Raw genomic sequence first — 20073 nt, forward strand, 5'->3', positions numbered from 1 at the left:
CCTGTGTGTCGTTTGTCTTTGAGTCCCTAGAACCTAGGGCAGTGATGACTCATGGCACATGTACGTGACACAGATGCACAGTGGGTGTTGGGCTCTGGGACCCAGGCCCTTGTGGCAGGAGGGAGGGCTGGTGAGGGCTGGAAGGCCAGCTGCTTGACTGTCTCCACGCAGCTCCTTTGCCTTCCCGTGTTCCTCACTGGAGAAACCCAGGCAGCTGCTGACCTCAGAGGGGTGGATATGAGGAGTGGCCCCCATTCCACGGGCCCGGTAAACACTCAGTCCTGAAAAGTGTTTGCTCAGTTCCAGCGTTTGTTTTACTTTTCAGTGATACAATGCCGTTCTACCAGGTCAAAGGGTGGTGAGAAGCAGGAAGAGGCCTCAGCCCTGGGCTGTGTGGGAGGCTCTTGCTTCAAGGTTAGGACACGCATCTCCTCACCCAGAGCCAGTGTCTCCAAGACTTTGCTATCTATGGTATCCTCATTCTGCTCCCATGATTCCTGTATATCCCACTTCTTCCTCCTACCTACTCAGGTTTTGCCTCCTCTCGCTGATAGGAAAGTTACTTTCTGATCTACTAGAAAGGAGAGATCGTTGTCCCCTTCTAGGGTAGAGGGGCGGCAGCAGGAGAGAATGGCAGAGTGGGCAGGTCTTTGGATGAAGTATGAACTTGCAGCCACTCACTGGTCAACTTCTTGCTATGTGTCACTTCCTCCCCTGTGCCCTAGGAAACTGGCTACAGGCATGGATGTAGGTGAGGAAGATTCTCCTACATTATTGGCATCCACATCTGTCCCCACCTCCCAGAGTTAACACACTCCCTGGTACAGGCTCTGCTCACACAGTTTTTTCAATTAAAGAATTTAAGTGTGGATTGTGTATGTACATTTTCATGTTTGTGCCATGCACATGTGAATGTGTGTGTATGGAAGTTGGAGAATAACCTCAAGTGTCGTTTTTAGTGTCCTATTCCTTTCCTTTGTGACAGGTTCTCTCATTGGCTTGGAGCTGACCAATTAGGGACCCTTCAATCTGTCTCTCCAGCACTGGGATTCAAGTCTGTGCCACCATGCCCAGCATTTTTATGCAGGTTCTGGGGATTGAACTCAGGGCCTTGTGTTTGCAAGGCAAGCACTTTGCCCCAGTCCTATTTACATACGTGTTTATGAGCTATGCCTGTCTTCTGTACTTGGTGCAAGCTCTAAGAGGGCGGTGAGGGAGCCCCTACCAGAGATAAGGAGGCTGAGATGCAGAAGGTCAGGAATATGGCCAGGCTTGCCCTGGTATTGGGGGAGGGAGTCGGAGTTTGATCAAGGGCCTTCTCACCTCCGGTGGGAAGGGCACACCTGCAGATTTCCTTACCAGCTCTGAGGGTGACCCAGGAGGGATTGTTGTTGTTGCTGCTGGCCTGATTAATTCCTTGGGGTGGATTTGCACACCTGCGTATTCTCATACAAGTACCAGACCTCAGGAGGGTTTTGTTTTGGATGGAAAAATAGATTGGATTTCTACTTGTGTCCTAAGTGCTTCTGCTGACGTCTGCTTTCAGGGCAGGGCAGTCCATCATTTTCTTCCTCTGACGCTTCTCAGAGTAAACTTTCTCGGGGACATTAAGCCTTCTGAGGAAGAAAGAGGAAGCTGTATCAGGCATTGGTATGAAAGTCTGTGCCCTGCCTAGTTAATATGTTGATGGGACAGGAAGTGAGATCTTGGGAAGTGTTTGGATAAAGTCATGAGGGTGGAACCCTCTGCTGGGACTTACAAGGGGACAAAGAGCCTGGAGATCTTTACCAAGTGAGGACTCTCCCAAGACACTGAGAAATGGTGATGCCATTAACTAAGACCAGCACTGGAAGTGAGGAGCTGGTGTGTGTGTGTGTGTGTGTGTGTGTGTGTGTGTGTGTGTGTGTGTGTAAGGAGTTCACAGACCGTGACACTGAGAAAAAGAAGGCAGGAGGACACTGGCCTTGGTGATGCATGGCTTTAATCCCAGCACTCTGGAGGCAGAGACAGGTGGGTCTCTGTCAGTTCCAGGCCAGCCTGGGCTACAGAGTAACAGGCTATCTCAAAATGAAATGTAAAAAGAAGAATGAGGTAGAAGAATTGACTCAGAGAGGATGAGGAAACAGTGCATGTGGGGAGGCAGGAAAATTTCAGGCTCCAAGATCCAGGCACTTATGAGCTGTGATCTTGCAGATTTGGTGAAAAATAAGGTCATGTGTTGTAGGAAAGTCTTGACCTTTCTCCTACTTAGGATCTCTGGGGCATCACCTTGGGGGCAGTGTTTCTAAGAATTTAGTTAAGATTTGGGGAACTGTGTTTACTCATGGAAAACCTAACACTATCAGTGAACTAGTAGGAGAGAGGGCCTTTAGACTGGCTATGCTGTAGGCCAAAGCTTTGGCACAGTAGCACAGCAGGCACTCACCACTACAGGTCAGGATTGAATCACAGAGGCGGGTGTATTCTGGAATAGCAATCTGTGAAGGCCTGGCTATAACAGGCATTTTATTTACCTATTTTAAAGATTTATTTTATTTTTAATTATGTCTATGTGTATGTATGTTGCATGGGTATGTACATGTGTGAACGTATGAGTACCGGTACCCATGATAAACAGAAGACATAGGATCCCACAGAACTGGCATTACAGGTGGTTGTGAGTTGCCAGATGTGGGACCTGGGACCTATACTTGGGTCCTCTGCAAGAGCAGTAGATTCACTCTCAACCTCTGAGATATCATCTCTCCAGCCCTAATGACCTCTAAGACAACTCAAAATCCTCAGTGCATCTATGGGGGTGGGAGATTGTTACAAGCGACCCCGAGTATCAGAATCCCCAGAAACTCAACTTGACTAGTATTTTCATGTAATCAGCTCATCCACTAAAAAAACCCTAAACCATCCAATACAACACAAATGCTATGTAAGTAAAGACTATATTGTGTTGTTTGGTCAGGGAATAATGAGAAGACAAAAAGCTGATTGGTGTATGTATGTCACCCTAGCACATGGGAAGAGAAGCATTGAGCCTCTGAGGACAGCCATGTCAACTAGTAAAATTTTGTTGAAGTGTCCTCATGTCTTGAAGCTGCAGCTGGTGGAGACTCTGGCTGCAGAACCCACCGATACGGAGGGCTGAGTGTGCTGTTGTAGCCAGCAGGCTTTATTGCATGGGCACAGAACTCAGAATCACTCAGAAGAATCTAGCATGTACTTATGCAAATTGAAGTCCCTGAGCTGGAAGCAGCGGTGTCACCTGGGAGCTGTTACGTGTACGGAATCTCAGGATCCTATTTTAGCAAGATCAACACTAATGTGCACACACATGAAGGTTGAAAAGCATCGCTCTCGTACAGATTCCTCTGCTCCAGACTCATTTAGATCACTTCAGAATAATACAGCTTGCCAAGCCTCAACCCCAGACATTCTTATATAGTCAGTGATTCTTGTGGATAGTTAGGTTTGGAAACTGCTGCCTGGTATATGTCCAAAACTCTTCTCTGTTGATGGACAAATGGCAAGAATTTAATAAACGGAAATCTAATTTGAGTGTTATGCTGTTTGCTTTGTAGTCACAATAACGGCCTAAGCCTTAAACCCTCTAAAAACCATGTCCAGATTGCCAATCAGCAGGCCCATCCTCTTAGTCTGAGAATGTCTTGACTCATGATGCTCCTGAAGACCCGTGTGTTGTCCCTTTCCCACTGCTGTGGCCACCCATGCTCTGGCGCCAGTTGAATGGAGTTGGCCAATTCACTGCCCAGTTCGAAAGCAAGCAAAGCCAGTTGCTGTTTACCATGCATCCTGTGGATGAAAACAATTACCCACCAGCCAATGTGATCCTCATTACTTGCCTGCTTAGATCTAACTCTGTGGAAGATCAGAGCTAAGGCCATCTGAGAACGCTCCTTGAAGCTCTTGCTTTATGGATAGATGACTAGTGTTCAGGGAGCGTCTGGGTCTCAGATTCCAGCTGGCTCCATCCAAGATGGAAGGATTCTTTTGTTGTCGCTTGGAAAACAGACTACATATTTGTTGCCTAATTAGTGAGTGGTACAATGCTTAATATTGAGCATTGAGCAAAGGGCCGTAAACACAGAAGGATTTGACTCCTGATGGTCGTGCAAGACCATCAGGCACATGGAGAGCAGCTGTGCTAGGAATTTAGCAAGCGAGTTCTCAAATGCTGACGTCTTTAATTAAGCAGGTGTTTGGGAAGTAGGTCCTGTGTGGCTTTCAGCCTTGGCTGGGTTGGGGCTGCTTGAAAAATGGCAGTGACCCAACCCAGCAGCAGAGCTGAAATAGCCTTCACATAGGAATGTGGCAGTATTATTCTCCTCTTTCTTATCAGAACCCATTAGCTTGGGCAAGGAAGGAACAAAAAAATGGACTGGAAAAACATGTTGTTTCACCGGCTAAAAATTCACCACTACAGGAAGGATTTCTGCCATGCCCGAAAAGGAAGAGCAGCCCTCGGAAAGGTGTGGATTTGAAGTACTCTTACACAGTTTCTCCTACTGTTGCCAGCAAGGACATTCCGCTTTGGCTGGTGGCTTTTCTCACACTAGAACAGGAATGTTCAGCAGAGGTTGCCTAAGTCAGCTTCATTTGTCCATGGAATTGGAACTTGGGTGCATAAAGGGAAAAATCAGATCCTGTAGGGTTGAGGAATGGCTGTAGAGTTCTGTAAGACTTGTCCCTTCATGCTCTAGTTGTCTGTCATCCTCGACAGGTCTGCAGATGCCAGAGCGCAGGGGTGGAAAGTGGGATGGATGCTGTTGAAGGACTACGTCTGCCATTTTCCCCTCTTGTCATAATCTCCTACTGTGTAGTGTGTGGGACGGGAGGGAAGGGGGGAGGCCCTGGCCAGGTCCACACAGCCCACTGAGTCTCAGTGCTGAGGTCTTGGTGTCTCTATTGAGTTGTAGAGCCTGAGAGGAGGAGACTGCAGGATGCAGAACCCAGACTTCTCTGTCTCCCATGGTTGGCAGGGACAGCCTGTCACTGGGAAATGAACTGTAATGTCTGTGGCAGGCAGCGGTCATGGGGTGGGTATGCTGGGTAATTTAACAGTCTCCCCTATAGGTGGAACACCCTCGGGTTCCGGGGGAGGGCATTGACTATATTCTGCAGTCCTCAGTTGTCAGTTCAGGAACCTGGATCCTCACACATCCTTTTCAGCCCCTCTGGTTCTTACTCTTTCACACAGCAGCCTTTTCTGAAGGGATCTCACCCCCTTGGTGGTTTTATTTCCCCTCTTAAGCTTTGGTGTTGAGAGAATGGCCCAGATCATGTTTTTCCTGTGACATGCTATTTACACTGCAATGTATCTATGACTGTACGTCTGTTGTGCTTATGTATGGAAATTATTAGTCAATTAACTGAGAATCAATACTAAGATTGCTCTTCATATGGGACAAAACAGTGCTGTGTGGTGCATTCTGCGAAGGGACATCAACTGGACACAGTCAGCAGCATGGAGTCGTCAGAGAGCTTAGAAAGTGGGTGCCAGGCACCCTGGCCTCCACTGCCCATCTTTGCTCTGGGATCTAGTGCCTGTCCTAGTTTGTGGGAGGCAGCCCCTTCTCATGCTGCCTCTTGAGTGAATGTTTTATTGTCCCCAGGATGGTTGATGGTTGTGTAGTGATGGGAGATGCCAGGATCTCCATTTGGTGCCTCAGTGAGACCTTGACCAGACTCAGAGGGCCTTCCTTCCTTCATACTGCCTTGGCCTACCTGCCCATGTCAGTCCATTGTCTGGCTGAGAAAATGGAACACAGCCAGAAGCATGACATGTTTGATTAGTGACGTCATGGTGACATTTTCCTGGGCCCAGGAACCCACTCTACCTGTGGGTTCCTCCAAAGGCATCAAAGCACAGTGTTGACTGGTTTGGTGCCTTTTCTGAGTGAACAGCCTGCTACTGAGACTACTACATTGGGGACATGTGAAGGACACAGGTGATGACAGCTTAGCCAAGGCCCTCATGGGACAACAAGGCTGTGGGGCTGGGTGCAAAGGAGGATTTCTTCTTGAGCAGGAGCAACACTGGGCTTTTCCAGGTTCCAGAAAATGTCAGGAGCCCTTTCCCCCAGCTGCTAAGGAACTGGTCACCTGGTCACCTGGAAAGGCTTTGTCCCACCTGGGGTGGAATCAGCCATAATTACTGTGGTAGAGCTAGACTCCTCTAGGTGCCAGGAAGCTGACTGGCTGTAGCTCCCAGATGAAGCAGGGAGCCAGCAGATGATACTTAGTAGTGTGACAGGAGGGCTATGCTTGATGCCAGCTCCCCAAGTGGTTTTCTCCACCCCTCCCTCCCTTCCTCTCTCTTCCCCCCCTCACACACACAGCCCATAGAGCACACAGAATGAATGAGTAAGTGAATGAAATGAATAAGTGATTGTGCTCACTCGGCATTCTTTTCCCTAAGGAGACCATTCCTAACTATCACACGGGAAAGGAAATGGACATGATTGCACACAAGGATAATGACACCTGCTCAGGTTGCCATAACTTGTGCTTTTCCACTGATGCAGAAAAGGACACCCTGCCAAAGAATGTCCTTGGAGCCATTCTATGTATTTTTCCTTCTGTTACTGAAGTCAGATGTATTTAATGTAAGCAATTCAGCTGCGAGCTGGAATCTGCAATACCTCATTCACCCCCCTGGTGGAAACACACAGTGAACATTTCCAGTTTGGGCTCCTCTGGCAGGTGTGTAAGCTGACAGTGGCTTTCAGGGTGGTAGCTTCTTTTAAAACCCACATCCCAAAGCCCTGTCAGTTAGTTGACAGAGGAAGCCTGGCTGGGGTGTAATAGCATTCTTGTTCCAGGGATCTACTGATCCACTGTGTTCTCAAAACAGACTTCATTATGACAATTCTGTTTTAAAACTACAGTGAAAGTTAATTGAATTAAGAGAAAATGAAATAAAGATTCATTTTATTTATTTATCTGTTTATATGGTGTTTGTGTGTAGGTGGCCATGTGATATACCTGGGAGAAACTATGAGTCAGTTCTGTGTCCATCCACCATATGAGTTCCAGAAACTGAACTCAAGTTGTCAGGCCTGGTGGCAGGTACCTTTTTACCAACTGAACCATCTTACTGACCCTAAATTCTCAATTATATATATATATGTGGAAACAGGGTAAAACCTTTAGTTCAATAAAGGCAGTAGAGCTTTGAGAAAAGTGTGTGTGTGTGTGTGTGTGTGTGTGCACGTTTGCACGCACAGTAGGCCCATTTTGAGGTGCTCCATGTTCTTCTGAGGTCAGTCTCCTGTGCTTGGTTTCTGCCAGGCTGTTCTGCAGGCCATATTGTTTATGCTACATGTCACACAAAAGCAGAGACTTGGGGACTTGTCACCTTGGCTCTCCAACAGCTCCTTACTTCCTCTTGGTCACTCGCACTTCCCACTCTCCTCAAGTCAGGGACAAGAGCAGAGACTCCCAAGGCAGTGTTGTTCCCAGGGTATAACTGCCATCCATCACTCCCTGCTGGGAAAGTGTAAATATGCCCTGGCTGATTGTGGCATTATTTATTGTCATAAGTTTGGATGTGGATTGGGACAGGAGTGGTCACTGGCCAAGCATTATTTCCTGGCTCCCCTGGGAGGCTGGGTTGTATGGGCAGAGCTTGGGTGGAAGGGAGGCAAAGGCCAGGGGCAGGAGTGTGCAGCAGAGAACCGGGTTGGGGCTTTGCATGTCGTCACGGTGTCAGGGTGGAAAGGAGGTAGCACTACCTTAGATCTAGGTTCTTGGAGGTTTTCATGCTTAGAGCAGTGAAGACTGGCTCCCCACAGGACCCAGACACCTTGCCACTTTGGAGTCTGGCAGGGATTCATCAATTCTCCTAGTGTTGAGTTGTTATGGATAGTGGGTTGTGACTGTGTCATGGCAGTGTCATTTAACCCAAAGATATCACTGCTTACCAGGTTGAATGTCACTCTCAGCTGTGCTGGCTTCCTTAGCATGCTAAACCTGGTGCTATGCAAAGGCACTGGGTCCTGGAGTGCCTTACCTCCACTGTCCACATTCAAATATGGTATTTGTGATCGAATCCAGGACTTCAGGCATGCCAGGCAGGTACACCAACACAGAGTTGTGTCCTCAGCCCAAAGATACCAGTTGTGTGGATGGGGAGAAAGTCTGCAGTCTGCGGTGTCAACAGGCAGCTATGTGACATGGAAAAAGGCAGTTAAAGCCCAGTGTGCTTGGCTAGGCCCTCTTGCATCAGCCTGGTCCAGCTGTGTCCTCTGTTATCTCCTCACAGAGAAGACGTGAGTCAGGCAGGAGGGGCATGGCCTAAGCTTGTGGCCTGGTGCTTTCTGCTCCCTCAGCTCTGTTTGCCCAGCTGTAAATTGGAATCACGGAGTTCCATGAGGATAGTGGGGGGTTGGGCATACCACACAGTGAATACCAGCTTTTAATGATACTTCTGACTGCCTAATGGTCTATTTGGGGAGAAGATGTCAATGAGCAAATCCTGCTGCAGTCATGAAAGAGAAGATGACAGGAAGGGCTGGGCAGGAGAGGGTGGGGACAGCAAGGATGAGTCCCTGTTGGTATAGTGTATGTTTAGAAACAGTTGACAATGGCTGAGGAAGAGTGCATACAACCATGTTTCCTCCCCTTTGTGTATTTCTCTGAACAAGCCCAGTTCTGCCCATTCTAATTCGAGGCCAGTGTGTCTCAAAGGTTCCCACCAGGGAGGTGCTTCTGGATCTTGGTGTAACCCAGTAATGTGATCAACAGCCTCCTAGCTGAGACGAAAGGGCAGCCACAGGTGGATCCGGGGTCTTAGATGTGGGTGATACTGTCTGGAATAATTTTTGTGTTACAGATGTGGACGAGTGTGCGACAGACTCACACCAGTGCAACCCCACGCAGATCTGTATCAACACGGAAGGAGGATACACCTGCTCCTGCACTGATGGGTACTGGCTTCTGGAAGGCCAATGCCTAGGTAAGAGCTCCCCATGGCTCCCCGGAACTCAGAGGGAGTTGATGGTTGTCAAGGATACAATGTGGTTACAGTAGGGAGGTCCAAGAAAGCTTTTCTTTGGGCATGTATAGAAAGCTATTAAATGATCTTACGCGTCACCATTCATTAAAATAAGTTTTCACCATTAGTAGCATTTCACATTTTTTGAAACTACATTTTAGGGGCATGAGCAAAAGTTTGTCGAGCTCTTCCTGCCTTCAGGAAGTTTATAGCCAAGACAGGAAGTAATAGAAGTGACAGCTATTCTACCTTAGTCAGAAACAGTCCTAAGCCAAGGGAATACTTTTGCTTAGATACAGAAATGTTCCAAATCTCAAAGGTAGACCAGGAGTTCCAGCATATGTCATCCTAGCACTGATATACCCTAACACTCCACTCTGCTCATCCCACAGCTGTGCACTTTCTTTTTATTCCAAAGGCATCAATCATCACTGATTGACAGTTTTATCCCTTGTAGTTGGCATTGACTAGGACTACTTTTTCCTATTCTCTGGATTTGCATTTAGACAAGTTGCCTTAGAGTTAGATTCAAACAACAGCATGGAAAAGATATGAAAGGAAACAAAGCAAAACCAAAATCCTTTCCTTCCAGGTCTCTGGATTGAGGCTGAATTTGGGTTTGCTCTGTGACATGTCCGAATCATCCTCGAGATGTGATAAACTGCCTGGTCTTGGCATGGCTCTCAGCCAATGTGTGAGGCATCTGGGAATACGATAGTCCCTATGCATTTAAACCAACCTCTGCTCTAATGGAAAATGTGATGTTACTGGTTTGAATGTAAGCAGACCAGCAAGAGAGTTATTTGTACAGGAACTTCTTATGCAGGACTCCAGAGCTGGAAAGGATGTTAGATGTTATGTCATCTAACTTTTATAGAGCTTGAGACAAACTCAAAGAGCAGGAACATTTTGGATAAACTTAAAACAAGTTGGGTCTAATATTGATGTCTCTGGATTCTCCAGCCAGACGTTTTTTCTTACCACAAAGGGCACTAGAGAGATGCGAGGCATGGTACATGGCCCCATCATAGATACCCAGAGGCAGATCTCTCCATCTGAGAGATGCCAAAAGATGCTGCTCTCTGCTTGTGAAGGTTGTTCCACAACCTTCCACAGAGCACTATTGGAGAGATGCTCATTGGTGCTTAAAATGACCACATGACATGACATAGTCCATTAGTATTCATCTCTGACATAGAGACCTTTCTTAATTTTGGCTGATACCATGCCTTACCCGGCCGAACTCTTCTCTCTCTCTCAATGTTCTACAGTCACCTAGTATCCATTCTGTGAGCTGTTGGAGACCTTGCCTGTTTTAGAAAAACAAGGGGTAGGGCTGTCTTTCTTTCTACGTACCCCCAAAAGAAGGGCTATCTTCTCTGCCTCTAATGCCTCTCCAGGCATTGGTGATAATTCCAGCTGTGTCTTGGGAAGAGGTCAGGATTAGCAGCTATACAAGCTTAAAGGCTTTCCAAGTATGAGCTGCCGTCTCAGGAGATACTGTTGGGTCATATTAGAAGCAAATGGAACTGAGCCAAAGCAGAATCCCAAGGCAGAACACAGAATCCAGTGAGGGCTGAAAAATAGGCAATGGGTTGGACTGGGGGGGGGTGGAAGATTTCTTTCTAGTTGTAGGTGGTAGAAACTGGGCAGAGGGGTCAAGGCACAAAAAGCACTACTTATCCCTTTATAAGAGCTGAAGTTCCAGGGAGGGGGACATTAGGTTTTATAGCACAGTCAGATCAGCTGGTCCCAGCTGAGCATGTGTAAGGACACTCTTCCTGGAGAATGAAGGTTTCATTGGAGGCACCCTGCCCAGTCCAATCACTTTTTTAACCTGAGATGTTACAAAGAGCTACCCGTTGGGCTCCTCATGGGCTGGCACATATAGGGAGGTCATACGTCACAGCTCTGCTGGAAGCACACACTCCCACCATATCGCGGCTTTCCATGCCTCAGGAGTGTGTTTAGCTGGGGGTTTGTGTCCACTCCAGTGTAAGGGTAAGAGCCAAGGTAAGCACACGTGAGTACCCATGTATCACCATGTTTGTAGGTCTCACTGTAGCACTGCCCAGCTCATCCTGATGCCTGGGACTTGTTCCTGCCGACTGGACATAGTCATTCAGTGGAGCCGGCAGACAGTCCACTGGAGCGTTCCCGTTGATCTCCATACATGCTAAGCTAACTTGTTCATGTTCAGGGTGCTCAAAAGATCATAGAGAATCATAGCATTGAAACTTAAAATTGCATAAGCCTTAGTCAAACCTGATTTGGGTGAGTTCTGAGAAGTCACCTGGTGCAGTATCCCAATCAAAGCAGAATAAATTTGTCACAGATCTCACGACAGGTTCAGGTGTGTATGGAACAAAGACTGGGGCAGGTAGGGGATTGTAGGGAAAGACGGGCACTGGGAGCTGAAGGGTATCATAATTCCTGACACTTGGTAGGCCCTGTCTTAGCAGCCACTCCGTTTCACAGCCCTTTTTAGTCCCATTCTAGAAGATGAGGGCAATGGTACCATACTGATGGTGGCCTCAGGGAGGAGCCCTGTTTTACCTTGCCTGCATTTGTTTCCAGACATTGATGAATGTCGCTATGGTTACTGCCAGCAGCTATGTGCAAATGTTCCTGGATCCTATTCCTGTACGTGCAACCCTGGTTTCATCCTCAATGAGGATGGAAGATCATGCCAAGGTATGTGACATGTGTGGTAACTTGGACACCATATGAAACACTAGATGCAGTCACCTTTGGAGTTTGACAGTTGATGTCTGTAGAACACTTGTCGTTAAAGTGTGTCCTCATTCCTTGGCATTGCTTAACCATCCCTATTGCTTATTGAAACCTGAAACTGGAGCGGGTGATGTCTATGAAACAGCTAAAAAAGTGCTCTAAGAGTTGCAGAGGGCAGAGCCACAGTCACCATCGGAAGAGCCTTGTATGGTTTTGTGATTCCCCCTGTCATCCTATGTCTGCTGGCAGAGGTGGCTTTCAGAGCTCCTGACCCCAATGGATCACAAACAAACACATAGGCACTATGTGAATGCTTCGTGTGCCATTTCGGAATCTCTCCCAGGAACGTTTCCTCTGATCTATGTCAGGAGCATCTATTGCCAAGCCCAGAAGGCTGCAAAAAAAGCAGAATAAAATCAGGGTACTTTCTGGTTTCCACATCATTTCTTCCAACCCTGATAAGTAAGAAAAGCAAGCTATGTGTGCATCATGGTCCCTATTGGAAGGTTTCTTCTGCTCAGGAAGTCAGCGGAGACCTTAAGACCCAAAGAATTAGTGTAAGTCATGATCTGGCCTGGGATCCACCTCGGGCTCTGGGCTCCAGCCTCCAGGCGCTAGCAGTGGCCTGATCTGGATAAAGACACAGAATGAGGCCTTTGTTGGAGTCTGCTACCAGGTTTTACAGGGCCCATTTCCTTGTCACACCATTTGAGTGAGTTCTGGTGGGCAGGCTCCGGGCCAGCTATTCAGAGGATATTGTGTCTCCATTAGTTTAACCATATCTAAATCACTGGATAAACAGGAAGGCATCAGCATTCAAGGGTTTGATCCTGGAGTCTTTGTGAGGCTCTCTCCCCTTTAAAGCTGGCCCTGCTAATTGTTCCAAGAAGCCCCTGCCTGGCCTGCTTTTGCAAGGAGTGGTCATTTTTTTGTCTGAGAGCAGAGCTGGGCCAGGAGGTTGAGGAAATAAATAAAACAGGGCCCTTCCTTCCCACAGCAGCTGGGAGCAGGCGCCTGGCTCCCTTGCTGCTGAGATAAGCGGCTTAGGGCTGATGGTGATTTCTTGGGGCCAAGGCCGGGGTTGGAGGTGCCAGCCCAGGCTTTCCCTCAGGGGCTGGCACAGTGTCCTTAGGCAGCACTCGGGCTGGGACATGGGCACTTGGCCACCAGGATATTGCATCAGCAGGGCCTGCAGGTCACACAGCCCGTGACAGGTCCTGTGAAGCTTTCGCAATTGCAGCACCTCACATCTCCTCAAAACGCTTGTGTCTGTTAACCTCACTGACCCCAGCAATAGTCTTATGATGTAGAGAGGAGAGTGTTTGTGGCCACGATCCACAGATAAAGAAATTGAACCTCACAGAGGTGAAGCCATTAGGTCAGAGTCAGGTGGCTTAGTGGTGGCACGGTTGAGTGGAAGGCCAAGGGCTCAGCTGGGGCGCCGTGCCCTCAGGGTTCAGACTGCTGGCCAGGAAGCCCCAGGGGTCCTCCTAAGTCCACCTCTCCAGCACTGGGTTTGCAGCCATGCCAGCCTGCCTCGGTGCTCAAGCAACCATGCCTGGCTTTTTACACGGGTGCTGGGGATCTGAACGCAGATTGCCACGTGTACACACCAAGCCCTTTGTTGACTGGACTGTCTTCTCAGTCCCCTGCCCTCAGGGTTGAGGACCCATTGGGAAACCCAGCAGAGAGAGGCAGTTAGGGCTCCAGGGGTAGAGCCCCTTCTGTCCTCTCAAAAGCAGCTTTGAGCTATGGAAACAGTATCGAGCTTACTCACCACCATGTGGCAAGAGTCTGGCCAGAAACTAAGGACGCCAGACCTAATGGGCAGCAGCACTGACCTATCTAAACTGGTATGCGGTTTAGTGCACCAGGGACACTCTCCTGCTCAGCCCTGCCCCAGTCCGGATGGGGACATGCCAGTCTCCCCTGAGTGCTGGGTGCATGGGCACCAGGGCAGGCTGGTATCTCACCAGACCCTTCCTATATGGCTGTGTTTTTCCTCTGAGAGCTCCAGAGTTGGCAGGAAACAGGCACTTTGTGGGCACGGGATTAGTTTTCCCCTATGCCAGGCCCCTCAAAAGCTGCTTACCACAAAGGCTTTCCTTCTGAGAACAGTCAAAGTTCTTTTCAGGGCATTAAGAGGCTTAACTGGACTTTTGGGGTGGAGAAAATGTGTCTCAACTAGAACCGACACCACGGGCATGTGAAGCTCATGGGTGTAGATGAAGCTCATAAAGGCTCAGGTGATGCTTATGCAGAAAGATCTCCCTCTGCCTCCCCTCCCCCACGAGCTGTACAGAATGAATCCCGTGGATTCTTATGTGAGTCCTGACTTGTAATATAGTTCTAACCAGACCCCTGCTGGCACGTGAATTGGAGCACATATCTCAATCTTTTTTTTTTTTTCTTTTTTGGTTTTTCGAGACAGGGTTTCTCCGTATTGTTTTGAAGGCTGTCCTGGAACTTGCTCTGTAGACCAGGCTGGCCTCGAACTCACAGAGATCCGCCTGCCTCTGCCTCCCAAGTGCTGGGATTAAAGGAGTGCGCCACCAACGCCCGGCCACGTATCTCAATCTTTAGAAACATCAAAATAGCCCTGCCGACTTGTAATTGATACACAGTACAACGTGCTGCCGTAGGCACACAGATCCCTCAATACTGACGAGGAGCCATCACCACACTCAGGAGGAGGCATCCGCTGTTGCTCTTTGTGCTCTTTACAATGCCCTCCTTTACCTGTGTAACACGGAGAATGGAGGACAAGGCCTGAAGGCGGAATTGTTGCAAGCGTAATCAGTGAGGCTGTTTATTCATGAGAAACATTCTCAGAGTTGCCATGATTATCTACCTGAAACTTCCAAGTCAGTGAGGGTGAGAGAGGAGCAAAAGGCGATGGGGAAGAGTGGGCTCTGCCTGGAGATTCTGTGGGTGAGCAGCCTTCCTGGGAGGTGCAAGCATACACACAAACAGATGTTCTGTGTGCTGCATTTATCTCCTTTGTGGCTTGTCACCCCAGAAGGCGCGTGCACGTGGAGGCTGTAGATCTTCAGGTTACGTGTTGGAGAGTGTCTTAGTTATGTGTCCTGATAGACTTAGGAGAGAAAGGACTCATTTTGATTCACAGTTCAAGGGTGCAGTCCATCATGCCAGGGGAAGTCACAGCAGCAGCGTCCAGAGGCAGCTGGTCACGTGACACCCACAGTCAAGGAGCACAGAGTGATGACAGCTAGTTCGAACTTGCTCTCTCCATTTATTTATTCAGCCCAGGATCCAAACCAGGGAACAGTGCTGCCTGCTTCAGTTAATTTACTCAACATAGCCCCCCATAGGCATGACCAGAGGCTAAGTAATCCTTCACAGGTATGCCTGAAGGCTCAGCTGGAGCCTGTAAATCGACAAGTTAACATGTTCTCATAGAGCGTGAGATCATGTCTGACAGGCACCAGTGAATCTGGGCTCTTGGTAATAATAGATTTTGCTGCCAAATCATGTTTTCTTGTTTGTGGGGTTGTTTTATCTGTCACACTAATCGTGATGTGCTTTGGTTTCATACAGATGTGAACGAGTGTGAAACTGAGAATCCCTGCGTTCAAACCTGTGTCAACACCTATGGCTCTTTCATCTGCCGCTGTGACCCAGGATATGAACTTGAGGAAGATGGCATTCACTGCAGTGGTAATGCACTTGGCATTGGAGCTGTCCACCTGTTCAGAGCACCAGGGTGGGGGCAAGGGATTCATCCCAGGTGTTTCCTCCCATTTCCTGGTTGCGTGTCTAGTTGGAGACATTTCCCAGTGTTATGAGAGCATAACCACACAGAACAAAGACGAGTCACTTCCTGAGATGTGGAGTTCAGGCTTACCTTCCTGATCATGTGACCTTCAATGCGATGTCAGCAGAGCTTCTGTCTGGTTCTGAGAGGGAGTTGGTGAGGGAGGACTCGCCCAATATTGTCTGTTGGTCTGAGAGCTAGCTGTCCTTTCCCAGCAGTGACCCATGACTTGAAGATGGCATAGATAATATTATAGAGGGCAGTGATCTAGGAATAATTGCTTTTGCCTCTAGGCTAGGAGGACATCAACTAAATAAGTCGTACATGTAAGTGCATATACTTTGTGTGCTTTGGGAATGCCATCAAACAACCACAGCCCAGCTCTAGGCCTGGAACACAGTGAACATGCAGCAAACTGGTCTTGAGTCAGTAAGTAGAAGCGTGACTGCTGAGTGAATGAAATCTTAGCCATTTGTCTCAAGAACATAAATGTGGGTTAGCTGACTTTTTTCCCTTACAAACTCCGTCCAAGCCCCAATTACTCTCATTCTCTACTCAGTCTGGTTTCTTCATTCTGTTGTAATTATCTTATTAACCTTCTCTCCCCACCCAGAAAGTTAGATTCCTAGAAAGTTAGAAAGCTATTCTGAAAGTAAGAGCTTTTTGAGACTAAGAAACACATTGTAGTTATATTTAGTCTGTTGCATCTCATACAAAACAGAGCTATGGGCTCCTCTGTCTGTCTGTCTGTCTGACTGTCTCTGTTCTTTGTAAATGTTTTGTGAAAGTAAAATCAACCCACCAGTTTTAACCTCCCCTGCAGCTGTGAATTAGATCTCTCTGCATTAACAATGTTTCCTGTAATTTTCAAAATAAAAGTAGGCAGTGCTTTAGGTGTGAAAGCTACTAGGCAGAATGAAAAGATTCCCAGTCTTGGGTTTCACGGTAACAGGAATCTACCAAGGCTGTGAATGAGCTTGCTCGACAGCCTCCCTCGGGACTGGGATGTTCTAGTGACAGAGTTCTCAGAAACAAATGGTCACATCTCTCCAGGGCCAGGACCCTCAGAGCCACAGAAAGCAGTTACAGAGCCTCAGCCTGATTAAATACCAGCCCCACCCAGAGGCATCAAAGGCCCCTTTCTTCCTAGATTTCAATTCCCCTCATGGTACTCCTTAGGGAATCTGAGAGGTGTGAAAAGCTTTGCCTTATGGGATGCAATGGATTAGTTCTTTCCCCAGAGTTACCTCCAGTCCCATAGACATTTATTGACCACTGTCAGGTAAGGACTCTGGAGCCGGATGTGGCTCTGTTCAAAGCCTTGGTTATCATTGCAGGGTGCTGACCAAGCCTCAGTTTCCTTATGGATGGAAAACTGTCTTCATGGAATGGTCATAAGGACTAGGCAACTTGGTGTTCTCCAATGGCATGATCACATAATGAATTTTCTCTAAGTATCAGGGACTTTGTGCTTCACAAGGAGCTAAAATCCTTTCTAGTTTGGCAGAATTTTCTCACTTGACTCCAAATCACCCACATTTCCTACGTGGTCACTGGATACCACCTTCTACTAAGTTTAATGGGATCCCTGGCTCCAGCAGGCCTTGTAGATAGCTAGTAGTGGCCTCAGTAATTTGTATTTTCTCTAGACACTGGGACACTATTATCCTCACTTGGTTCTCAAAGCCGGGGTAACCCCTCTTTGCAACAGTGGACCCTCCCAAGCCTTGTTCCTTTGTCCTCCTGGGATTTACTGAGCCATGCTGATCCCAGAAGTGAGATGGGGTTTTAACAAGGAAGAATAAAAACGGCCTAAGTCCTGCTACCTGCCCAACACCTGGCTTCTATTTCAGTGGAGGGCAAAGCCACAGCCCTTTGCGGGGGATGTGGGGCAGGGAACCACACACACACAAAACTCTTTCTGGAATGTTGGAATTACAGATGCTAAGACAAACCATAGTGTAGTGGATTAGTGACCCTTCTTCACCCAGTAGAAGGTAGGGTGGGTCTTTCCTCCTGTTCTATACTGGAACTATGCTGAGGTATTTCTCCCATGTTGCACTCCCAGATCTGATGATTTTTAGGTCTTGAACAGGATGCTACCTCATCATGTTCACCAGAGTCATACTGAGATGCCACATTCAGATCTATGATTTCCTATCTAATCATTTGATCTATGAACTTGGTCTAGTTGCCTAAGCCTTGTGAGCCTTCCTTCCTTCCTTCCTCCTTCCTTCTCTCTCTCTTTCTTCCTTCCTTCCTTCCTTCCTTCCTTTCTTTCTCTTTCTTTCTTTCTTTCTTTCTTTCTTTCTTTCTTTCTTTCTTTCTTTCTTTCTTTCTTTCTTTCTTTCTTTCTTTCTTTCTTTCTTTCTTTCCAGATAGTCACAGCACCTTCTCAGGGTTGAGGTGGGGATTAAATATGATGAGAAATGTTGAACATTTAACATGGTGGTTGACACACAGGAGTCCTTAGGAATTGATAGACATTACTAACATCAAGTAAAGGAATTAATGGAATTACAAACTAGACAGAAACACATGATGGCATTGTGCTATTATAGGCTGGGGCCAGAATCTCAAGATTTCTCTGAATAGCTGGTGGAGGATTGAATAACACTGGACTATGCTGACTCCAGTTAGGAGATGACACCCTAAGTCCACTGGTGCTTCACCCATGGCTGGGAGACAGCTCAGAAAGATAGGGAGAGGTTCCCTTCTTAGATACAGAAAGCAGTGCCTATGTGACATGTGGATTTTCCAAAGACAAAGCAGCAGCCTCTTTCATGCCAACACTCTCTCTGGGTGATATGAGCCACCAGTGGTCTGTGAGTTACAGAGTAATCCAAGGACATGTCACATGGGGAAACCAGTGAAAGCGATTTTCGGGAAACAACAAATGTAAGAAAAACATGTTTTCTTTGGCATGCCTGTTGAATGAGGCGCAAATGGGGCCTGCATTGCCAAAATCTGTGTGCAATGAAGAGTTGGCTTTTCTGGAACGCCTGCTCCAGTGTCAGCTGCCAAGGTCTATGCAGACTAATGGTAGCATCACTGGGACAATGCTGTCCCCAGTCATCCTCTGCAGGGTGGTTCCAGGCTGGCTGGAGACTGCTGTATCTCTTGTGGCAGTCAGGCCACCAGAGACATTGTGCCTGCCTTGCTTCTTGCCATCTCAGTAGAGCTATCCAAATATCAATGGTTGTCCACAGAGGAGTAAGCTCACTATCAGCAGAAGTGACCAGGAAGTAAACTGGCAACCTCATAGCATTGACGTTATTGTCTATGTTAGGAAAGAGTGGGTGTTGGAGATAGTCTGTGAAAATAAACAGCAGCTATACCTTGTTGCTCTCAGATATGGATGAGTGCAGCTTCTCTGAGTTCCTCTGTCAACATGAGTGCGTGAACCAGCCGGGCTCATACTTCTGCTCATGCCCTCCAGGATACGTCTTGTTGGATGACAACCGGAGCTGCCAAGGTAAGACTGTCCAGAGGAGCTAGATGGGGCTGACTCAGATGGTCATCTGGATGGCCCATCCTTTGGGATCATGTAACTTCAGGAAGATGTCAGGGTTGGGTGTGGTGGGGGCCTGGCAGTGTGGGTAGGACACCTGAGTGGGTAGCTCCCTCTTCCTCCACAGTAACCTGTTCTTTGGCCAGGACGTCTATAGTGAACCCTGTAGAGGTAGATTCGAATCCAAGAATGATGCTTCAGGCCTAACCAAGGCTCCTTAGTAGCTAAGCCCCATTAATTTGCATCAGTGTTGACTTTCTCATGCTGTCTTGAGGGCAGTTTGCCCTGCTGGCCTTCTGTGACTTCCTAGAGATTGAATGCTGGGGGACCTCAGGCACCTGACTACTAGGTCCCTCATAGGGTCCAGGCCCTGAGTATGAAATGGCCAAGTCTTCTTCAGATTGGTAGCCCTACACTGTGGCTACTGGGCATCTTGTAGAATAATTGCCCCATTATTAATCATATCCCAGCACCAAGCAATAATTATCCATGGTAGTGTTAGGCATTAGAAATGTCATGTGAGTTACTATACACATGAGCCATCCGACTTGCCTCATTTAGTAGCCACATTAAAAATAATAAAGACAAACAGATGAAATCACTTTTAGTGCTATATATTACTTACAGCAATCTATCCAAACATTTTATAGTTTCAATATATACTCAATATAAAACTCACTGATAAGTACTATAAATTCTTTCTTTTTACTAAATCATAGAGATTTCCTGTTGCAAACACATTCCAGTTTTCACTACCCACATTTTGTGTGCCTGAAAACTGTGTGGGGCCAATGACTGCAATATTGGACAATAAGATGGCAAGTGGCTCTCATCCTCATCCCCACCCCCGACACCTGGTCCAGGACTGATGCCATGCTTCTTCTCTTCCCTGCATTTCAGATATCAACGAGTGTGAGCACAGAAACCACACGTGCACTCCACTGCAGACTTGCTACAATTTACAAGGGAGCTTCAAGTGTATTGACCCCATCCGCTGCGAGGAGCCATATCTGCTGATTGGTGATAAGTAAGTCAAGGCTAGTCCTT

General features: G+C 47.5%; 1 protein-coding gene across 4 annotated transcripts in view; it reads left to right on the forward strand.

Moving 5' to 3' along the window:
- The window catches only part of Fbln5 (fibulin 5), a 77270-nt gene that overhangs the window by 44262 nt on the left and 12935 nt on the right, over positions 1 to 20073 (forward strand). For all 4 annotated transcript variants that reach the window (XM_013112073.3, XM_005068401.4, XM_021226194.2 and 1 more), the window contains exons 5-9: positions 8846 to 8968; positions 11585 to 11701; positions 15299 to 15418; positions 18868 to 18990; positions 19927 to 20053. In XM_013112073.3, coding sequence (XP_012967527.1) covers positions 8846 to 8968; positions 11585 to 11701; positions 15299 to 15418; positions 18868 to 18990; positions 19927 to 20053 — 610 coding nt within the window. The remainder of the gene's footprint in view (positions 1 to 8845; positions 8969 to 11584; positions 11702 to 15298; positions 15419 to 18867; positions 18991 to 19926; positions 20054 to 20073) is intronic.

The sequence above is a fragment of the Mesocricetus auratus genome, unplaced genomic scaffold, assembly GCF_017639785.1.
Source record: "Mesocricetus auratus isolate SY011 unplaced genomic scaffold, BCM_Maur_2.0 Super-Scaffold_15014, whole genome shotgun sequence".
Lineage (NCBI taxonomy): Eukaryota > Metazoa > Chordata > Mammalia > Rodentia > Cricetidae > Mesocricetus > Mesocricetus auratus.